The sequence below is a fragment of the Lineus longissimus genome, chromosome 1, assembly GCF_910592395.1.
Source record: "Lineus longissimus chromosome 1, tnLinLong1.2, whole genome shotgun sequence".
NCBI classification, from domain to species: Eukaryota; Metazoa; Nemertea; class Pilidiophora; order Heteronemertea; family Lineidae; genus Lineus; species Lineus longissimus.
This window is the reverse complement of record NC_088308.1, coordinates 24,376,826-24,401,522: the sequence shown is the minus strand read 5'-3', so window position 1 is coordinate 24,401,522 and position 24,697 is coordinate 24,376,826. Positions and strand designations below refer to the sequence as shown.

Here is a 24,697-nt window from a genome sequence, read left to right as displayed (position 1 = left end):
AATAGAAGGTACATGTAACCGGAAAAACGCCGACCGACCGACCGACCGACCGATCGACCGACCGACTGACCTGCCAACCTACCGTCATATGCATCCCTTTCGCTTCTCTATAGCACATGTATCTGTGTAGTGCCCAGCGCAATGGACGTGATGGAGTCCGACGTGTCTGACAGCAGCATCTCCAGTCAATTATACCGGGAAAACGAGCCCACGCGGTAAGGAACTGATAACGATACTCTAAAGATATGCTTTGTCTACATTGTCGGTGGATATAAAAACATGATTTGGGCCTAATCTGTGCACTGTAGTTTTTCTACTCGAGTGTCTCGACCGATGCAATGCATGAACTGCAACGCGCAACATGCATTTGTTGTCATTTGACCAGCGCACGTGCGCTTGTTGACAATTTTATTTCACATGACCTGGTATCGTGGATTGGATATATCACATTGACTTATGAGACCAGTGACTCAACTACGAAACTCCTTGGGTTGGTAGGTCGGAAGGTTGGTCGGTCAGCGTTTTTCCGGTTACCATTGCGCTGGGCACTACACAGATACATGTGCTATAGAGAAGCGAAAGGGATACTGCATATGACGGTAGGTTGGCAGGTCAGTCGGTCGGCCGGTCGGTCGGTCGGTCGGCGTTTTTCCGGTTACCAAAATAGAACGGGGAATTCCAAAATGAAATTTTCGATGACTAATTACACTGTAACTGTTTTATCCAGTATCTGTTCGGCGTTATGAATTTTTATGAGACCAATTACTGAAATATTTCGATGGTACCAATAAGATACCAATAGTAATATCGCACACCATATTCCTCAACACTACTTTTTTTACCGAAAGCATGATGAATTGATGATTGCAAGGAAAAGTGTGAGAGGGGAAGTCCATCATTCTGGTAAAGACAGTCAGTGCAGAGAAGGGCGAAATGAAGATATACCAAAGGTTGATGAAAATACATCAACAATTATGCCTACCGGTTGATTAAAAATAATTTGGACAAAGAAAAATTGATTGTCTGTGATTTTGACCACACACAGCCCCAACTCGTGCTGAGAAATATATATTTTTCTCTGCCGACCTTTAGCGTTACTCCAATACAGACCGCTGCATTAATTGGGGCCAAGTCCTTGATGTAATGTATCGTCAGTGGGTCATTCTTTATCTTCATCATCACCGTGTTGGTAGTCCTTAAACGAGCATGGAGAGATGGACTCCATCTTGTGCCATCCTTATTCACTATCTTATCGGAATCAAAGGCTATAATGCGGATAAGCCAATGCAAGAAAGAGGCTCTTATCTTGTTCGATCGACATGTTCCAGCGTTACCCGAGAAACAAGGAAAAAGAGCGTAGCATATTTGCCTTTTGAATGAAGCAGATCCTCTTAACATGCTTTAGAGTTACTGTGTTGCAGTTATAGCATAGTAGTTTGCAGTTCCATCCATCGAATGCCGTCAGTAAAGGGGCTACTTCATCATGCATAGGTGTAAACCTCAACTGCAGCTGACGGCTAAAAATCAACACTTTGTCATGATTACCATCTCAGGGGAGCAAACATTGAGAAATCATTAAGACTATACGTCGTTAATATGGTCTGCTGCTTATAGCTGGACCCAGCGCACAAAGTGACTTTGCAATTCTAGCCAAACTGAACAAGCTACCAGAGACTAGACTGGGGCACAATGAAATCGTTACAGATCCACAAGTACGCTTCTTTGGCATAGGGGTGTGTGCGAGTTTTTATCTCAAAGCGAGTCGAGAGCTTGTGAAAAATTAATCGGGGAATGAATGTCGAGTCAATGTACATGTGTACTATTAGCTGATGACGTCATTATGGTCATATAACAAGAAAGCAACAACAAAGGGATTATGTAAAGGTGATTTGGGTGTTTCTTTATTAGATTTTCTATTGTACAATGCATATTTTGTACATCAAAATCTGCCATATATGTAAGACCTCATTTTGAATACATCAGTATTTGTATAATAATTTACATTATCTTATGCTAAGTGACATTGCAATACAGTGAGAGAGATTTGCAGGCAAGACTGGCCGGGGAATGACGATTGAATACACGACGCCGTGGCCTGTCATTTCTTAGGTACAGCGACACTAGGACCCTATCAGAGTGAGACGGAATGGCTATTTTAAACGGACATTTTCCTTTATGAACCAAGTCATGTTGCCATAATTATAAACGGGTAATCAAGTTGTCCCTTGTACATATTGGCGGAAGGATGATTTAAACAAAACCCAAGTACGTTTTGCTAGGGACTAAACTGGATCCCGTTATTTGGCCTAATAGATGCCAAATGGATCTGTTATGAATGCATGATAAACCGTTTTCCACACATGCTCCCTTCTTGTTGCTCATAGTGACAAATCCGTACAAATATGTTTTAATACTGATCCCCTCACCGTACATAAGACATGAGCCGACCACAGTAGGCTGAACGTCAATGACTGGACACCAGTTTATAAACACATGACTCGCGTGGCAAAATAAAATCTGGCTTCATGAACATGATGATTGGCTATGCCCGTGACTAATGATGTTGCTAGTTGACAAGAGTATATACAAAAGGTAAAAATGAAGGTACATGTATATACAGTTATAAATTGGTGTGTGTGATGCCATTGACTTCTAGGGCCGATTCTATTCGCTCAAACCCCGTTTACAGAATTGTGGCTTAACGGATTCGATTCATAACACCATGCAACTGCCATCTCCTTGAAGGTTATCATATTCAAAACCATTGTACATTTGTACTCTGTAAAAGTTTATTCACATCATTCCCTCGATATCAAGAATTATTTTTTCTCAGGGATGCAAAAGGAGCTTTTACGCTCATCTAAGGTCCACTCGAAATGACAGTTGTATACCGTTTTAGAACCTTTTTAGCCGAGATGCATGCATTAAACTCCCAACGGCCAAGTTGGAAATAAAAAAACGCCCTTCCAACAAACGACTAACTGACCTTGGTTGACCGCACAAACAAATTCACTGACGAGACAAGTTGCAGTGCAAGAGGGGCTCTCGTGGTAAAGAGAAAAAAAGTGAAAAATATGCCGACAGCGGGTTCGAACTAGGGACTTTCGGGACTTGATCAAAGCCGTCCTACCAACTCTGCCACGAAGCCATTGCGAGTGAACATATCTTTCCTGGTAAATACGGCAGCGCCACTGCAGACTGCCGCCGTTTTTGATATTAGAGGCGTTTGAAACATGGCTGACGGGCGCTTGTGTTTTCTAATTTGGCCACTGGACTTTTTATGATGCACGCATGTCAGCTTTAACACCGCATTCTATAAGTGCTTGTGACCGTATCAGAGACCTTGGCGTCGTATCATGACAAAGGTACATTATGGACACAAAAAGCAGCCGAATATCGTGAACTCATTTTCATCCCCCTTCCCCCACTGCGTTGATTTGTTGATATTTTTCAAACGACCGAATGAATACAACTTGATATGTAAACATCGATTTTCGTATTAATTCGTTCATTCATGTACATCGGCCAAAATTCTCCTAAAAATCCTCGATACTGTCTCAAAGCCAAGAGAACTAGAGCACTACAACAATTTATTAGTAAAGCTGGGGTGTGAATTCTATAGCAGCACTTTCAGTTCTACAATTCCAATCCATCAATTAAAACTAAATCAGACACATTGGGTAAAATTTTATTTCACTCAAAATTGATATGGTGATCGATACCAGGAATTAAACAAGTCTAAGTGGGAAGTTTGTTTCCAAATTTTTAGTTCTTTGGCCATTGGATGATGACGCGGGGATCACATTAGTGCCTCATATATCTATTCCTTTTCATGCAATGGTGCATCTGGCGGCTGTATCGTAAAAATGCCGGTATATACCGGTTCCGTACTACAGTACTTTCAAATGGCCTTCGCGCCTTTTTAGCGCTTGATTGCGATGCTGATACATTTTTTTCCGTTGTTAGAAATACGGTATGTTCTCCCAGAAGGTACACTCTTTAAAATGGTTCTTCAAAGAACCATGCATAATAGAAATCATGTCGAACCTGTGAATGGACGGTAAATTCGGACGGAAAACTTTAATCCAACAACAATTATTATGTAACCCGGCGTACTTTAGGCGCATCGAGAAATTTTGATATAATCATCCCGCATACCATCATGTAAAGTGCAGGTCAATATTTTCGTCATGCTATATTCTAATTTCCTGAACGATTATTTCACACCTTCACGCGTACATTCATAACGATGGAACATACGCAACATCCTTTCAACATTCCATCATTCCAAAACACGAACTATGCAGATCACTGTCACTCTCTTGCACAACAAACACTTCTCAAGTAACAACGAAGTGGACAAAAACATAGAATTGGTCGGGAAGCAATCAACGAATGCCATGAGTGATTTGAACGACGGATATGTTAACATGATAAACTCACGAATTGCTGCGATCGGTACCAAAAAGACTAGCTGGAGATTCGTTTATTTTGAGATTTATTTCCATTTCCAATCGGCTATATGTCCACTCCGACAGCACCCACGATTCACGCTTCGCATACTTAGATTGCTTTACTTCCAGCTTGTAGTAGATTATTAATACCACAAAATTGTATTCAGTGCTCTGCAATTTCTAAAGAATATCATCATATTTTATGGACACTGGAGTTAGATAACCGTTGCCAATCATACAGAGACTCAAGGCACACAACTTGCGTAAAATTCATACATGCGTGTACATGATCTAGATTCAAGGCATTCTCACGTTTAAATTGACAAAATTCACCCCTCTCTTGTCGCATCAGCCACACTTGCCAATCACACAGGCGTTAACAACGTTTTCTCACCATAAAAAACACACGACAACGGTTATATGCATTTATGTATATGTGATGTTCCTCAATGATAAGGCCTTGCTTGAATGAGAAACTGAAACCAACTGTCATTGGTGTCGTGTAAGCCGAACGAAATTAACCAACCAGTAAGACACTAAATAAAATATCAAATGTAATCATAACTCTTTTATACAAAACCGGAACATACATGTATGAAATAACATCACGACTCCACGAAAACCTGCTCAATGCAGGTTTTACCAAAGATGAAGTTCAAATCAACTAAAAATCTCACATCGGCACTGGTTTTGCGATGTAGGTAGACAGAGTTGGAAGGCAGATCATATCTCTTGAAGAAGAAGAGGATATCTCTCACAGTGATTCAATAACATCTTTATAACGTATATGTAAGCTTGCATACCTAAACACATACAGTCTCATTAAATAGCCTCATTCGATCGAAAGAACTCATCACAAATCTGACTGGGCCTGAATAAAACCATGATATCTGATCACAGTGTAGTCAACATACCTCAGTTTCGATTCATCCAGTCGTGCAGGAATCGGTTCCTATCAGAGCTTTCAATGCCCGTATCTCAAGCGTTTTAATAGAGGCCCTAACAAGTCATCCACCCATTCACACACACAGAAACACCACCTGTATAACAAACACTTTAACAGTAAACCGAGTAGGCCAGAAAAAAGCCTACATAATTTGTCTAACACCGTATATACCGAACTTGTGTGCTTGATGAAGAAAATACGATCAACTTAAGGCAACACTCCCTCACAAAGAAAGTACATAGTCATTCTCAAATTACCGTTGTAAACGGCAACGTGTTCTACTCTCAGACAACAGCACAACACCCACACGAGCATTCACCCACATTCACCAGACATCCAACTACATGCACTAAGGGACGTAAGGTTGCTAAGATTCTTAGATTAAATCTCAGTAGGATGTTTCTCACATGGTTCTTACAACTTTATAGGAATCATTTAAGGGGTCATAATACTTAGATCGATTAGCAAAGAAATAACCAAGGAATTGTTAATAATGTCAGTAAAATTACAAGGGACTCCTTTAAGAGGAAACATCACATTTTGTGTACGACAAATGTCAACTGGATAATCACACTCTCTCGCATTCATTTAACCATTCATTCAGTCTAAAAACTTAACAAATATAAAGTAACAGGGTTTCAAAATAAACAATCTCAAACATAGCGGCCCCTCATTTGATATCTTTATGTTCAACGATATTTACTCCATCCACAGGTTCAAACATTGGTGATGTGTGGATCGTCTGATTCATCAAACATCTTTCTAAACATCTATTTATCATTATTCTTGAAGTACCATATGCTTTCTTGGATACCTTTTCGAAGGACATGCACCAAAAAGAAATCAATGGATTGAGCTGATAATATCAAATACCCAAAGAACGCAAAATACTCCGACCACCTAATAGCGCCTTCCAGTACAACTACCAACAATACAATTTCTCTGTTTGTTGCTGTGACGCCATCGGTTTTTGTGTCTTGTTCGGTTCATTTAACTCTTTGCATACTCTTCTTCATTCGCCAAATATGCAGAAACGTTGTTACAGGTGTGAGTGAAATGACTGCTCAATGGTGAAGTTCGGAAGCAAGGACTCGCAACGTTGACACAAATTACAAAAGTCTACGTTTTAAAGGGAATTAGTCGTACGAATAATCCACACGAGATATTTGAGGTTATTTTCATGCATTATGCGAAATTTCTTATCTGTTTTGAAAACATGTCTGAAACATATCAATTAAGATGCTTGCTAGGACTTAGTTTTTTTCGTGGTGGATGTTATCTCGACTTATCCCCTTAAATGTACACGTATATCGTATCATGACTCATTCGATCCCTTTAATGTATGTATAGTTAGATGATTAATCATCTAACGTCTAAATCCAGCTGATACCAGTCTCTACTGGAAGAGAAACACACTACAAACACTGATCCTGAAACAAAGTGGGGCAGAGTTCAAAACACCAAGGCCAGCAGATGAGCCTCTTGGGCATTATCTCCCAGTAAGGCACAAAGTGGAAATTTCATATTTTCATCCGAGAGTTACCTGAAGTTCAACTTGACACTCATTGGTCACATGCATGTTGCAAGAGAAGAAAATGTAGAAATCTCGGAGCATACACTATATTTTGCAAATGTTTCCATTAGAAATTTTATCACTCAGTAGTTGTATAGTTAAAGATTGAAGTGCTTGCCCTAACCATCGGGTTACCGCATCTGAAACTAAACACGTCTTGCTTCCAAAAGCATTTTAAAGACCCACAGTACATGTAACATGTGTATCAGCAACATATGTGATGGCTTTTTCAACATACTGGTGTTGACGTACCGTTTTGATCAGTAACAAGGACAGTGAATGTATATACAGTATAACATACAATTATCACTGAGGTCGAAAAATCCCGATAGTTTATAAGATCTTATCCTGTTTTGTATACATGAATAATATGTGCACTTGTTACAAGATTATTGTAAGATTCTTAGTTGATATATCTTAACTAAAAAAATCACAACAATCTGGTAAACATTGTAATTGGACATTAACACGAAGCTCAACCATATCTTAATTAAGAATCTGATGACAATCTATCGAGATTTTCAACTTGGACAGTCTATTGTAATACATGTACTTTTGTAGTTTAATCTGGTTCCGCTTTGAGACAATTTTTTTCAGCGCCATGCAAAGTCCTGCACGAGTTTCACATCTAAAAGAAGCACACTCTAAAGAAGCGTTTTGTAGGATCCAGGTGGCATCTTCGAAGGAGGGGTCTACTGTGGTTATGACTGGCTGTCAAACCTAAATCAAGATACTCACAAATATCAGCATACACATATACTCCGATACTTTGACACTGTCTCTCAGTCCATTCATTGTGTTCAAAGACACACAGTACCAATGCCAAGAATCGATATGCTTCTTGCAACTTGACTCGCTGGTTGGCGTGAGATATTAACTTTTATGATATTTACTGTATTTTCGCAGTAGAAAATATAACTTGACACCCAATATGATGATTTCAAAGGTACCTGTAATCTGATTTCAGTTCCAAAAGCTACATCTTATGTCAGAAGTACTGTTAACCTTTCACAAAAGGACTGAGAGGATACCCATTTCAGAAGGTCGCCACTTCTTGTCTTTTGAACCGTAATAATCTTTATACGATCACGCTGCACAGATTTCTGACTTGCCACTTTCGCAAATACAACAGAACCAGAGCTAGCTGTACGATGGATGACGCTTGGCACAGCTGACAAAAAAGAAGCAACAACTTTACCCCAGGGGTTTTTACGAGTTACGCAAAAATAGAATGTCTCAAACGGTCCTTTGTCAGTTATAGTTTAGTTCGTCCCGTATAAGTCAACTGAATCGCTTTGAAAACAGAAACTAGTGTTGAAATCAGAAACTGAAGTAAAGTTTACTGCTGTCACATTGTAATTTATGTCATTTCTGCTATAGAACGTTTACGTTCATAATGCTGCTCTCAATGGATAATTTAACGTGGACAATTTAATGTAGAAAACATAAAATAATGATCTCATGCATTTCATCAGTTGAAAAGTTTTGGTTGTATTTGAAGGTTAACTGACGATTCAGAACAAATACACATCTGATTTATGACACAATTTGTGACTATAGTTAAAACCAACATCACGTGAAAGTCGTTCCGTTTTCTGCAACAAGACAATTACCAGTTGTTAAACCTGGCCAGTTTATACATATGTGTCTATACATATTCAATTGACGGGTGCGTATTGAGTAAAGGACCCAACTCGTACCAAATTTGCTTCGGGATAAGTTGACAGTCAGTTCTTTGTACATTATGTACATTTCTCGTATATATATATAATGGGATACCACTACTGTCTGAACCTAGGTGAACTATACTACAATATTGGTACTAGACACTAAACACGAATTCTACAAGTTTCAAGATACACGTACGGTATGTAGTGAACGAGTTTGTAATGGCTACAGTTAACTTGCGGACTATATGCCTACACGTTGTTTGGTTGTGATTGTTGTGTGACGTAACATCCAATGATATATATCTTAATCATTCACCGTTTAATGGTTTGCATAAAATAATATATACAACCCTATTGCTGGCATCAAAACTAGTTATGAATATCTAACTACGAGTAACGTCAAGGATTATGGAAGCGCAGAATTTCACTCTCTCAATATTGACATTCTTTCATATTCTTGGATGGAAGCAGCCAAACCGATCAAAAACGGTATTGGTCGTGGACACCAAGTTAGTTGATAGTATCCAACGATGTTTCTAATTATTTTGTGATGGGGTCATTACATTTTACACCGTTGAGATATCTGCTTATTCTGCCTTTTCAGCTGGTTATAGATTTTGTTAAGCAGAAGCAAAGTGACCTTATACAGCTTGATTTGGGAATGTGACAAGTGACATAAAGGTCCTATTCGATGGTCATAGACTGGATGCTATATTCCGTTAAAGGTGGCCATGCAGTGATGGTATAATGCAGTGTTGAAGATATTCAAACCCAACTGACTTATTAGTTTTGAATGTGTATACTACTTATATGACACAGGCTGGCATTATCCGGCTTATCAATAATGTTTTGGAGCCAATCATTTTGTGCAGCATGTTGATTAATATGCACCAGTGACTGTGCTGTTTGTGAAAAAGAAGACTGGTCGTTAAACTGCTATATATAACCACCCGCCCGGCCCCTCCGCTCGCTCCCCCAACTGCAAGCTTGTGTCAGGCATGGAATACCTCATCCCTGACCAGAGGAGATGCATGACTCACGAGTCTAACTGACAAGCAACTAAATATTCTACCATAATTTGACTAGGCCAAAACAATTGATCAGTGGTATGATGTCCGCCTACAAAGTTGTATTGTACATGTATTTACACAGGTTGGATGAACAGTCGCGAAATTAGGCCTACTTTAAAGAAAAACCCGCACATGAAAATACGTCGCGATTGGTAATTAATAATCTTATACGTCGTCAGCAGCTTGTTACGTCAAGGTCACGTGTTCAGACATGCGCAATAACACCGTCTCTCAATCATGACTGTCACTTGCACACTCAAATATAGCGGTAGAAACGCATTATATTCCGTCAGATTCGCAGATGGATCACAGATCTACAGGTCCGGGCGAGCACGTGCGTTAAACACGCAAACGTACCAGATAATGTAAAAACCCCTCGAGGTAGCAATGCTACCACAAAATAGTGTTATCAGTTTATCACGCTTTGTCTTGACGTTGCCATGTCAGCTAGTTCGTGGGAATATTGTAGCAAGCGACACAACTGTGGCAGTCAGATAACAAAAAAAGAACATTCGGTCTAGAACAAGGGCCACAGTTCGCCACTCCTGAGCTATTTTTTGCACAGCGTCTTTATCATGCACCCGGTTCAGCATTGTGCGTAGCTGCCTCCGAATCTCTTTGACGTCACTCTCTAAGGAGTGGCTCAAATGAATTGGCGACTTATCCGGAGAGGTTGACTCCGTATGATTTCTAGCCTGTGCTCCGTCTCTAAACACATCGTACATTTGAAATTTATTATACTTAAGTTCGGGGCACTTAATCTTTTTATGAGATTTTCCTTTCCCGTCACCCCTGACCTGTTCCATTCTTGCATGGTTACGATCATGTTCTTTTGGAGGCATGTCACTTCGCATACAAAATAACCGAGCAAAAAAGTCGAGGAATATCTGTAAAAAGAAATAATATCGCTGGGTAAGAGTAAGGTTACCTTACAGCTACTCTTAGCAGCAGTTCCATGAGCGATTAGTTATAGTTTACCATTCGCAGCCACACAAGTAAAATGCGGTTGCTCTCTCTATGCTCAGTGATATTGCATCTCCATGTTAACTTTTTCGTTTCCCTTTTCTTTTAAATTCTAATTACAGAAAGTTGGATACCAGAATGAAATCCATTTACCTATCACGGAATCGATGCCTTGTTCAAAACAAAGGAGGCCACCAACCCTTGACCTATCTAGGCGTTATCATCATCAGTAGAGTCTAGTAGACTTAACCCAATTTAGTGTTAACTGACAACTTTGTGACCAATTTGTTTTGAAGATCCCAATTAGGCTGCATGTAATACTCTTGTTGGCTCACAATCACGCAAAAGGCAAATTAATATCCTTGGGTACAATGGAACCTAAAAGGAAAGCTTACCCTTTTTAGCCAAGCCGGCACTCTATTTCGTTTATCGCCACGGAAGTATAGATTGATGACAATGACAGAGAGGAAGGTTGACAATGTAATCATTGCCATGTTCAGACAATAATATGCACCTGAAATGTATATTTGTTTATCAGTTAAGCACTTCCTAAAAATAAAAATAAAAACTCCATTGTGTTACACATTTGCTTAAATTTTCTTCAACAAAAAGTAAATCCGATATAACTACGTCAGACTAAGAATGGCCAAACTGTTATTTTACGTCAAGTGTTCACATTTAGAGGATAAAAACTATCGGCTTCTTCAGAAGTAAATGACTAAGTCCCTTTGGACTGCAGTGCAAAAAAGTACCATCCTATTTAGGGACCAACATGATTCTTATATTTCAGAAACTCTGGTTACGCAATAACTTGTTTTGTATGTATATGTATTTGTACTGACGTAGTGCATTGATTTTTGAAATTGGGTTGGGTCCAAAAAAAAGATATAAGAAAATTATGTTTTGAAGAAGACAGCCAATAGTTTTCACACAGCTGCCAAAAATACCGTGGTTATACATTTCTTAAAAAAAACACAACCGTGTATGATTTAAATGGAAAAGCGATGCAGTGAGGGTTATTCGAAAAGTTCATGCTGGACAGATCGTTGGGCTTCTCTGGACGAACTTTGGTTTTGCTAGCAACGGGCGTGTGGGAGGATGGGAGAAGGGGAGATTCGTCGCCGTTCATTTCAAGGGCGCTATCGAAATACCTATTCAAAAAGGTTTAACCGTTTAATCTGAAGCAATCTTGTCTTTGTCAGCATGAGTTAATCGTGAGATCCATTAGAATAGAATCACACTGAAGGTTGAGGTAAAGAAACATAGTACAAACGCTAAGCACCAACAAGAAAAAAAAATATTGGAATTTTCTAAGTGTAGGAGGTAACCAGAGCCAGGAAAATTTATCTGCAAGCTGTCCGCCTCTGAATTCTTCTTACTCGGCACCTTCTTCAGTGTTCTATCGTATCATGGATGAGGAAGAATATTTCCCTTAATGCTGGCAGCTCCAAAGTGAAACGATCTTCTTCTGTTTGTATAAGAAGCCAAATGTTATTTCATAATTTTGTACTTGTCCCAGTTTTGACAAAGACAAGATACATTTCCAGGTAGTGTATAATAAAGGGGAACAGATTAGACATGTTATCTAAATATGGGAATAAAGCGAATTAATGAACTAGGAAGAAGCTGAAACTAGTCCAAAGAGAGCACTGCCATAAAATTGTTGATCGTTGTCTTCTGTTTGATTATTTATTCCAGTTAAACTGCACGCTATATAAGGCCAATAGGCGCATATGCCGCGTCACAACAGCCTTAAAAAGCTGCTGGTAGCAATGACATGCACACAGATGTATTATACAATTTCGACACTATGGTATCTGCTGTTTATCCCCGACATGCTTCCATCGCTCAATTATTACAGAGACAGAACTATAGGCACAGTGACACATGTACAAGGTACATCCAAGCTGGTTACAGATGCTTACTTACATGTAAAATAATAATTTAACCAGGCATGTTGCTTTCTTTGGACCAAAATATGCATAAGGGTGTACATTGCTGAAACGTGTTGTGCTAAACAGCTATAGCCTATCCGCCAAGAGAAGCCCGAACGTAGCAGAAAAAACCTAAGGCTATCATGCAACTGATATTAGATAAAAAGCACTCTCGAGAATCCATAGCGAGCGACAACAAGAGTAAACCAATTTATACCAAGTGACACTAGAAAGATTATATTCGTCTAGTGATCTTGAATATCTACCAAAACAGACATTTCATTTTCACCAGAACTTCCACCAGATGAGCTCAATGACATCAATATCTTGGTTTCCAGTCAGTTTGATCTGTTTTGAGGGTACTGTCGGCTTCATTTCACCATCATTATCTCATTTATTTTCGAAATGGCGTTTGGTGACTTTTGCATCTGAATTCCTTTACAACACTGCGCGATTAAAAAAAAAAATCAAGACGAATCATCACATATCATACGAAAGGTCTACATGTAAGATCGCGCTCACTGGCTGATGACCAGGTACTCCCGTGGCCTAATGGTTATGGCATTGGCCTACGAAGCCAGTGTCTCTGGTTCGAATCACGCTGATGTCACCTTTTTTTAATTTTCTTTCTGTGATTTTTTGTGTGTGAATATATTTGTTTATTCATCATGTTCATCAAGAAAAAGAGACTTTGATGATAAACCGGTTCTTTGTCCACTTTGGCCAACCTGATGCAAACGGCACATCCATAGGAAACACCTTGACATTCTCGACTCCTTTCAGCGACTATACTTAAAAAAATCATTTATTTTTCTACAGCACACAGACATATCAGTATGTACAAGCCGCGAGCGCGCTAGAGATATTGCATTTAAATGGCGATATAAACAAGCTTTTTTTTCCAAACGTGAACCATCAGGTACAGATACAAAAGAAAAGAAGCAAAAAATCGCGCTGCATGCAAATGATATCTTAGTCAAGGCAGGAATTACCAGGAGCTTTCGAAAATACATTGAAGATTCACAGGCGACATTATCTCCATAAGTGTCAACAAGAGGTGAAATACACGATAACATTCATTTCGTCATGCTTGAGGAAATGTACGCAGATTTATAACACTTTTTTTTCTCAAAGCACAGGTTTTATCTTTTGTTGTCCTGATTACGACCCGGCTCCTAGCCTTGACTAATATATCTAAGATCGACAGAAGGAAAAAATTAGTAGTAGCAATTTGGAACACATGATTTGAGGTATGTCAATAAAGTGAAACACAATTTCGCCCACTGATGATTCCGAGTCCTCAGAATGATTAACAATTGAATCCACGACGAAATCGGTCACTGAGAATCAAAACATCTTGTTGACAAACCTTCAAACCTATGTTGTATGTACAGATACAGTCCGAAGACTATCAAAGTACCAGTTTAAGTTGGAAACTACTTTTTACAACAAATTCGATGGTGTGATTAGTATGGACAGAATGTTACGTGAAGCATGGTTAAACTGTAGGGCATTCATTAAATATACATCGTTTCAAAAATAGATAACACTTTATACACAAATGCGTTACTTTTAAAGCCTTATACTGTAATCTGAAATCAATCCTGATTTTTGTCACCACAAAATATTCAAATATACCGGCATCGCACTGTATCCTAAAGTGTCACTTATACCTACCGAAGCTGTTATCTATTTTTGAGTTTATGACAAGCATAGCATGCAGCAATGTTCGTAGGTCGGCAAACAATCGGTCAGCTAACCAGCCAAGGTGAACAGAACGAGTGGACGCCCGCACAGGCGTCGCATGGTGAGTTATATCATCTATCGTGCGGACACTCGCCAATAAAAAATGGGGACAGGGTGGGGTGAAACCTTAAACTGGTAGTTTGAAAATCTCGGTAATTGTGTCTCTGTTTAGGGTGTCAAAATCAGGGGATTAATACAAATAACTGTGCTGTTAAAACCTTTGGTGTGGGGACACACCTCAGAGCACATGCAAGAACAAGCAATGTTATGAAACAACGTGAATGTAAGTTGGATCTAGAATGAAAATAATAGCGGAGAGGCATGGTCATTCTAGAAATATTGATTAAGTATGACGTCAGAGGAGAAAGGAACAATATGGACAGACTAGTTCCAAACGCACTCAATATGAGTCGAGGGGTATGTATGACCACAACTGTGACTAGCAGCGCACGTGCGAGCGTTGCAAGATCAGCAGTAAAGTGAATACAGTATTCGTACAGTTTGATAACGCTAACCCTGCCTGCACCTTTCTATAAGGCATATATTTACTCCGAAACCTATCTTTCTATGCTGGCTCTGTCCTGACCAAGCTAACTCTATCTAGATAATTGATCTAAATATTCTAAGATAATACCAACCCTTTAGTCTAACCATTCCTTTCTTGCTTAGACTAACATCGTACGAATTTTGTATTCATTTACTTTTGACAGCAAAGCAATAGCTACCCGCCACCTGGTGCCCCTGCATCATTGTTGCTATGTCTCTCTCACGTGCGTTGCCTTGGTACAAAATGGCAGCCATAACTAACGCTCTCTACCTACGACAGCGGCGGGAACCAACATGCGATAAGAACCGAGGAACTCCATCACGTGACGAATGAAGAATCCAATCAGAGAAAGATAGACCAAACCACACAACAGAACAAATGAAGAGAATGAATAACCAATCACCGACATAAACTGATGACGTCAGTGGCATAACGTCATGAGCCCTCATGACGTTTAGAAAATACCGGTTCTCGTTCAAATATCTGGGAGTTATTCGCCGATACAGATGGCTGTGCGTTTAACTATGAACTGCCCGCGGGGAAGCAAGCTTTGAAACATTTGTCCGAAATCCGGTAACTTCGACAACGCCATTTTGCTAAAGACATAAACTGATGACGTCAGTGGCATAACGTCATAAGCCCTCATGACGTTTAGAAAATACCGGTTCTCGTTCAAATATCTGGGAGTTATTCGCCGATACAGATGGCTGTGCGTTTAACTATGAACTGCCCGCGAGGAAGCAAGCTTTGAAACATTTGTCCGAAATCCGGTAACTTCGACAACGCCATTTTGCTAAAGATAACTGTGTGACCTGCTTCTGCCACAAACGACCTAAGCAACAGAGAAATGAAATGTACCACAGACAACGGTGAAAACAACAGATGTTGTTACTGAGAGAAGAAAGATGGGATAGAGGAAAAGAAGTGCACGTTTGTCAGGTTGGTAGACCAGCGAAAAGACATGCTTCTAAACTATAAAAGAATCGTTAACTTATGGACAATGTCAAAATAAGTTTAATAATTCCAGCGATATTTGTTTGCAATGATTACATGGATTAGAAGTAATTGAAGATACCATGCAAGAATGTGGTCAATTGCCTTTTTTGCGATAATTGAGTTGGAAACATGCTTGGCAACGACGTTTTTTTTCTCTTTTTTTTCAGGTCTGATACAAATACAAAAAGGGTTGACTAAATCCAGTGTAAAACAGCGAACTTAGCTGTCCTGACGCATTTTTCATCATCAACATCGTGATTTTTCCCATTCTCTCGAAATAAAATAAACAAAATAACATAAAGTAACCACTTTCTTGCACGAGTATCCTTTATTGCGGTTACTGTTGATATGAAATAACATTCTTTCATAGCCTGGAAGAATTTAGATATCATAACGAGTCTGTAGCTTGTTTTGTAATGAAAACAGCTGACTAGCAAAATTAACTGGCAAACGAAAGACCGTTGGCCATTAGAACTGGCCAAAAGAAATTTTGTCATAAAAAGTCTGTCTTCAGCAATGATGCACGAGTGACCATTCTAATCTCGAAGTTGCACATTATGCTGGGGGAAGCTTTGAACTGGAACTTCCCAGGACAGTGTTTGTCTCTGTAGTTGACAGCTAAGTGTGATCGCAGCTGGTTTTTATGACAGGTTTATCAGGTAAAATATACCTCGCTTGTGAATATGGTCTTTAAACACCTTCTCCATACATGGTCCCTTGTGACCCTTAAGAGTCAAAGCTAAAATTTGGTTTGACAGCGACAGATGGGTCCGATGTAAATGAAATATGTGGTTGCCCAATATAATGTGGAAGATTAAGATTGCATTTTATTTTTCCATTTTGATATTAATAGATACATCAACATCTAATATTTTTGTTTGTTTCTCAATATTTTAATATTTTTCTTCTGATGGTTGAAGGTTTATGAATAAATGTCGGGCTTAATACAATAAACATTAGAAAAAACTACTGGTTTACAAGGTAAGGAAGGGTAAACTATTGTGACAACCCAAATTAAAAGTATATAACAAACAAACATCGCTGGTTTAAACCAAAGTTTTTTTCTTCATTTTGTGCCGAACAGGCGCGTGACAGCATCAAGCAACTAAGAAACTAAGATATCTATAACACTAATGAACAAATTAGGTTATATACCAATGAATGGTAATTTTGAAAAGGTGTATTTTCCGTCAAATTCAAAATACACAGCTCAATTTCAATTAATTTTGTTTCGTTTTGTTTTCTTAATTGTCAAGCTGAATCTCCTAACATGCAAAGCTAGAAGCATGCTTTGCTAAAATCAGATGAGGATGACAATTCGTGCACAGAGAAACGATTACCTATTTGGGGTATTTCGGTAGCGGCGGGTGGCGTCACATCAGCCAACAAAAGTAGTAATAAAAAGAAGGCCACAAAAATATTCATCCCTGAAATATAAAGGCGAGAATATGACTTGCTTTGCAAACACATGTCCATATTTTAGCCTCGATGGCGCCAGCGCCAAGGAAAGACGTTTTGGGAACCATCCACCCGTTCTGTGTACATACACCCTACTGCTGACATCACATTTCAAAGGTGGCGAGGGAATGGTTATACAAAAGTGATCATTTTTACCTATCAGCGGTATACGAGAGGCAGCAGGAGGTGTAGACTTGGCCAGGAGACGAAGTAAGATAAAAAAGCATAAAAAAATACTCTGACCTGAAAATACGAAAATAACGAATATTAAAAACTGTTATTATAAAAAGGTTGTTAACTTGTGTTAGTTATATTAGTAGGTTCCGCAGAACTGTAGACCATGCCCTTTAAATGTGGAAGGGGGCGTGAAAATGCCAATGTGGTATCAGAACGAGAGCCACCAGTCTACCATGCCTTGGATTTCAGTTTCGTACAACAACTCAAGAAGGCGCTCGCCAAATCCAGCATTTTTGCCTCTGTCGTAGCATTGGAAGCAGGTTGAATAAGTCTGATGACGGAGGTCCTATAATGGCTGCAAAATAACTTCGTTGAAGGTGAAAATACAAATGTTGGCACAGGTATATCGGTTCATTTTATGAAGACCAGTAGACTTCGGCGCCTTATTGGTGTGAAATATAGCAATACAAAACGATTGCTAACTATAGAAACCCGAACGTTTTTTTACTTTCTAGGGGAAAACAGAGGGAAGAAGCATCATGGTAGGTCTTCTGCATGCCAGTTGAGGGTGCGTGGCAGTTCCTCGTCGGAGTTGACGACCAATGCTAAGTTCACACTTATATACGAATAACAATCAGGTCTTAGTGGTTGCCTACTGGAAAAGCAACCTTAAACTCATGAGCCCGGAAACGATGCAATCTCATAAATAAGATTTTCTTGCTTCAGTATTCGTAGTTATTGAATGTGAACTTAGCATTATTTCAACTAAAAATGAAAGGACGTGTAGGAAACGATAGTTATTAAACAGCAAGACAAGACTGGACGGACGGCATTCTTGACATCTAATACTGTCATCATGGGTGTCGTTTTACTTCTTAATTGAGCTCTGTTGTCGTCCTCACACGTCTAATTCGCCCTAGAAGAAACCAAGCGGAGAAAGCGCACCACATGCAAAAATCCGTCCCGACAAACACTTACCTTGTCCCATAGTATACCTTTGTTAATTACTTATTAAGTGACATCGAAGACAAGCCATGTACTGCTTAACGTCATAAAAACACCATAACGCAAACCAATAATGCTACATAAGTTTTCATGCCTTGAATATTTGCTCTGAATATGCGATAAACGGCGTTGATATAAGTGTGTAATTAAATTTACAAGCTTATAATAAGAGACTGTTGGAATGAAGAATCTGAAGTTACTTGTTTGTCGTCTGCAGGCATCATATGGTATCCGATGCTGTTTTGTTAATTACCGGGATAGCAACTAGATAGATATTGTGTTGTTACTTTAAAGAGATGACTTAGCGAAAATGATTGGGTTAGAACATTCAGAATGTCTATGGAGATAAAAAAAGATCGAGGAGGGTGCTATGAAATACAGCTTACGTACCTAGGACCATTTTTGCAGGCGATTCCGGCGGCAACCAGAAGAGCACCAACGTTAGTGAGGATAAAAGAACACATGGTAATATCAAAATGTAGTTGTAGAAAGCTGGCTGCCGCTTCATATTGACAGTGAAAGTCAAATCTGGATACGGTTCATCGCAACATGGATATTTCTTTATATTCTTCTTGGCCGGTGCACCCAACACTGTCCACTCGTTACTCTCCACATAATCACTAAGATCCACCATAGCTTTCCCATCGAAAAAGTCTATATCCAATTTGAAGCCGTCATAAGTCCACGAACCGAATTTTAGCAGGCATGATTGTTTGTCGAACGGGAAGTGTGTAATGTCTATTTTGCAGGAGCTTTTGTATATGGCGGGAGGAATCCATAGGACACCCCCGGTATGTTGTACCACAGCCATTACTTCGCGTTTTTCCTCCAGCCGCGTGTCGGCACTGCAAAACAAAATAAAAAAACATTTGCCAACTTTCTCAGCCGACGACCGAGACAATCACCGGGATGTCGTTGAATATCTGGGGATATAGAAGCCTTTTATCCGAATCTACCAAGTCGCTAGTACTCATTCACCAGAAAATGAAGTGACAAAGATGCAAGCTGTCTGGGAATCGATGTTGCCTCGTCAAGGAGCTAGGTCCTGGTGGTTTTTTTATTTTATCGCATATGAGTACTGTGGAAAACCTCTGCTTAGGGAATGTTTGATAAAAAACTACGCTTGTCCTAATCAGCGAAACTATTGTAAGAAATAGTTCAGGGACATTATTGCAGGAAATCATACCATCACAAGGTCAAACGAGCAATTATATCACGCCGACAGTCATTTTGACCTGATGAGGGCGATATAGGTGACGAGAGGCTAATGACAGCGAGGACATTATTGCTAACAAGAATCGTTATTATCACGTAAAGCCATTAACACCTACAGCATCCATTGCCATTTGGCATTGGGGGAGATATCAAGGTGTATTTTGACCTCAAACTGAACTTTTCAACGTTTTTGGACCAGATTAAGGTATCAGTGTGTACACAGGAGAATCAGGTGTGATTGGCATGATATGTATTGAACTTGGACTCGGGGAATTCGTGACTATGAAGTAAACAATGGGATGGCGTGAAATACCGCATGATGGTATAAGACAGGCGTTATCTTTGTGGACACAAATGGGACTAGAAATGAATTACTCTTTGGTTGAGTTATACAAGATCAACCAAGACTTTCAGCAGCAAGATAGTCGCGTTTTCGTCGGAACTTGATTTTTAAAAATATCGCAGTAATTAAGCTTATTAATGGGTTCTGTTCAAAATTGACAGTCGTTGGCAAAGATATAGATATAGTTACTCAAAAGCAAGTTCCTTTTCTGCGTGATTACAAAATCGATGAGACTAACATCCGGAAAATTAATTCAAGTCATCTTGGCGCTGTCAATTCCTTTACGACCAATTTCACGAATGATTAGAATATTCTTTTTAACTCAAGTGATAATAATCCGCCAGAAAATATGGTGTTATAACATTAGCTTTCTTAATCAAACCCATATGTAACAGAGTTACTGAAAGCAGGCAAAGGTAAAAGGTAAAAATGGCGGCACACCTGTGGGACTTCCGGTAATTATCGAAGCAAAGCAATGGTAATGGTGCCTGACAATTCAAATGGATCTGGCATTTGGTTTGTCGCTTAATGTCACTTAATGTGTGGACTAAACAGTTTATACTATATTTGCTTTCTCGCAATTCGGTAAAATTTTTCCGCAACAAAAATTGTTGTAAATCGTATTTGTTCCAGACACAATGCAAGTTTATCCAACCTTCGAAGGGAAGAATTATGTAATATGCACATCTACGTCCAGCGTGGATACATATACACAAACATGTGTACAAAAATAGTGTCACAGAATCTCAAATTAATTTGAGTAAGTTAAATACAGCAGGTGAAGGTTCGGACCAGTGACCTTCGGCAATGCAACTACACAACTTGATAGCGGATATATGACAGGAACAAGACTATTTCAACTACAATTTCCGCCTACGAGCAGCTGGGAAATCTTCCGCAGATCCGACCAGCAAGTCGGGAAATGAAGTCCCAGAGCCCCTAATTAATGAATATGTTGACGTTAGATTATTCTCACTTGCTTGAACATTTCATCATTGAAGATGCAAACAGCAATCAGGTATCGGTAATGCAATCCGGTAGAACAGCAGGTGTATACTATATATCATGAAGCAATATCACCCATGTTGCCCGAATTTAGTTGACTGCGATGGGTAAAAGGTCTTCTTGTACCAATTATTACCAAGCCTGATACACAGTATGTTGACAGTAAACAGGATGAAGGTCAACGAGAATTATATTGTTTTTTCGTATGTGATGTTATTCAGAATACAGCCATCTACTTACTAATTGTATAAAACGATATCTGGAATCCATATATCGTTTATCGGGACTCTGACATGGTCGACTCCTCCGTATTCTTCTGGATCCCATTTTAATAGGATATCTGTCCAAGACTGAAAAGAGAGAGGAGGAACACCCGATAAAAGTAGGTTTTAGTCGTATAAACATCAACGAATTTGAGGAGATGCAACTGAACTATACATCACGATTTTTGCAGTATCTTTGGAATGTTCGACAGCTTGGTTAACTCACTATTGATTATGTGATTAGTCACACCAATCCGGTTTCAATGGTAATTTGTAGTTAATATCTATACTCATTTATCGTGATGGCCATTGAGGAGGTTCCATCCTTCTTTTATCGTAGAAAGAGACGGTTCTCATGTCCAAAAGATAAAGCGGGTATGTTTCTTGTTTTCCCAATTATGTTCTTATCTTATCAGGACAATTGCCACGACAGTGTCACATCTTGAAGCAGGTGCTTCCTTTCTGAAAGTCTTATTGGAAAGACATCGGGAATATGACGAATACGGGCTGTCCCTTGTTTGTAACTGGGCGAAGAACATTCAGCGATAAACATCGCAGCCATATCATGGCCCCCTCGTAACTCCAGCAAATGTGTGCAATTTTGCGACCCAGCACTTGTAATTACTTGTAAATGGATAATACACCATCTGAGACCAATCATTATGTTGATTAAAAAGAGGAGAGAAGGAACATTAGAGAAAGTTTCAACCGGGAAAGAAGGTGTCTTTATGTTATATGCAAAAAAATGTGACACCCCTCTTGTCACATTCGGAATGAAAAAAGAAGCTGGCAGCGGTAACATGCAGTGCACCTAAATGTAGTATTACATATGTTGTAACTAAACAGTTCTAAAAGCCACGGTCAACACGCAAACCCATGCTAGATACTGAGCCACAGTTGGCGCGGCGGAAAAAAAACCTACATCGCCAGCAACGATTGAAGTTGGGCGGAGTGTGGTTCGGTTCATATTGGGCAACCAGGAGAAGAACTGGCTGACCCTTGGAAGACCTCGATGGTTTTATTGTCCACTAACGTTAAGTCTGAAATTGTCATTCCACAAGGCAGATGTCAGAAATACCCTGGAGTGGTCACCCCAATCCCAATAGCAAACATCAGCACTGATGTAGTCTATCTTTGAGAGATATTGACCCAGTGCTTGTCATCCCATTCAGCCTGAGGAGTACTAGACCAAAGAGCATATTCCGCCTTGGAGGAGATTGCCAAGTAGTTTATGGGGAGATCCGAACATAGCAACATGAAACCTTTTATTAGTAGGAGCTTGCAACAAATGGCAACCATTATGACCACCGACTCTGATAATAGGCTAAATCCAAGAATTCACTGTTAGAACTACAAAGACTGAAATTAATATTTCGAGTTCACCAACAGATACATGGTGCTAATCTTTCACATTTTAAATCTCTTTTGATAGTCACTTGAGCTTCAAAGACAAGACATAGAGAAAGTTGGTACTTATACGTAATATAAACTCTTGTAATAGACAAACAGTATCTTCACCAGAGAATGGAGCAGTACTTTTTACAATACAATTGCACGCGTCTTGTCCACCATCATCAAAATGACAGCATTTGGTAATGTGACGCGTTATTACCCGGCATGCAAAACAAAGCAACGCCGAGTCAGACTGGAACATGGATAATCAGCCAGCTAGATTAGTTGCTATTTTCCCAAGCTCTTTCTTCCGTGCCAGTGGCATATACAATGATACTGTCTCGTCAAGTACACAATCGACTATCATTAGCAAACATTAGTGCATTCGTTACTATAAACTCGGTGTGAGAGCCCATCAGTTTGTCTGATAGCTGATGGCATGCAAGTGTCTCAGGAGCGATGTTTATATTGATGGACATGCGCCATCATGATCAGGATCACGACAACACGCAAAATCCTCGTGAAGTCTTCCTGGCGACCAGCAGTTTGAGCATGTAGGCAGCAGCTCAGAGCGATTTTCTCGATCATCATTATCAGCAGCCTCATTGCTTGCCTTGAACTCGGACCTTGTCGCATCACACATTGGCTGCACCATCAAAGGGTTTAACTTGACATCATTCGATAATATGTTCTGACTTGGAATATGATGCCAGGTCAGTCACGTGATTGCATAAACTTGTGCTACTAGACTACTGAAATAAAAGTATTCTGAACTAATACTCGAGCTGTTGCTTTGTTTCAACTTCATCGCCAAATAGATTCTGCTTTGTTTATTTCGAACTCGACCCCTTGTAGGTTTCAACGTAATTTGTTCACAATGAAAAATGCTTTTTTTCTGCGCATCATTTTATCCATGATGTGCCTCATTTGCAATACTCCGCCAAAAAAGATGAAATTCCACGTAACCGGATGGAGGGCACGTCCCATGACAAGAAAAGTTTTATCCGATGACCCAACGGCGGGGCTCAGCTGCTTTTCGTTCACCAACCAATTTTTTAGCAGGGGCATGTTAACGAATGTACACCATTACCTAAACGGCAAGGCTAGTAAGCCAAAGAGCATGACAAATGTCCCTGAAGGTTTCTGTTTGAAACCATAACAACTCATTTGAGGCGAGTTATCGCTGGCTTACCCCGGTTGTTCAAACCCGGGGAGAAATTCAACGCGTTATTAATTTGTAAATGAGAGCATTTGTATTTGCATTTATCGCCCATCCACCCGGGATAATCGCTATGTTCACCATTCAGCGAATGAAACCATGCATGAAATAAATTAACGATTTTTCGTTGCTCCGAACCAGTCTCTCTTAGGCGTCATTAGGTAGAGAATAACAGATACCCAGGCGCATAAAAATGGACAATTAACACGGGCCAGTTTAATTGAAAATGATAATACGGATCACCAAGGATATTAGTTAAAACGCAGTAATTTTTCAACACAAATCGCGGCGATGGCTTGCAAATTTAAACTGGAACCGTCGATGAAAGCTATCCAAGAGACAGGCTGAATATGTTAGAGAGAGAGGGGCTTGCACTAGTTTTTAGTCCGGACAGCACAAATCGTTGGTTGCTGCCATTGGAACGTGCATGCCTTCTGTCTGGCTAGCGAAAATCTTTGAAATGTCTCTTCTTGTCTGATGGACATGAATGGTTAGAAGATGCTTTAGTTAACACTGCATCGCAATATGTCTGATGTCATTGAAAGGCACGGACAAATCGAAGTAAATTGCTTGAATAACCTTGTGCGATGAATCCCATGTTTTGTTTTATTTCTTCCCTATATTAATTGGTGAGTTTATTGTGAGTCAATTGAGCTATGTAATCTAAGATCAGAATCATGTAACCATAACCATGGTCATATTGTTATCCAAGATCATAGTC

General features: G+C 39.6%; 1 protein-coding gene across 6 annotated transcripts in view; it reads right to left on the bottom strand.

The window, feature by feature from the left end:
* Window positions 1–1,874: 1,874 nt before the first annotated feature.
* The window catches only part of LOC135493373 (neuronal acetylcholine receptor subunit alpha-10-like), a 208,254-nt gene continuing 185,431 nt past the window's right edge, over window positions 1,875–24,697 (bottom strand). For all 6 annotated transcript variants that reach the window (XM_064780689.1, XM_064780698.1, XM_064780715.1 and 3 more), the window contains 5 exons: window positions 21,343–21,452; window positions 18,930–19,384; window positions 17,240–17,326; window positions 11,072–11,190; window positions 1,875–10,600 (listed from right to left, as the gene is read on the bottom strand). In XM_064780689.1, the coding sequence (XP_064636759.1) occupies window positions 10,157–10,600; window positions 11,072–11,190; window positions 17,240–17,326; window positions 18,930–19,384; window positions 21,343–21,452 (1,215 nt within the window). In that variant the 3' untranslated portion in view covers window positions 1,875–10,156. The remainder of the gene's footprint in view (window positions 10,601–11,071; window positions 11,191–17,239; window positions 17,327–18,929; window positions 19,385–21,342; window positions 21,453–24,697) is intronic.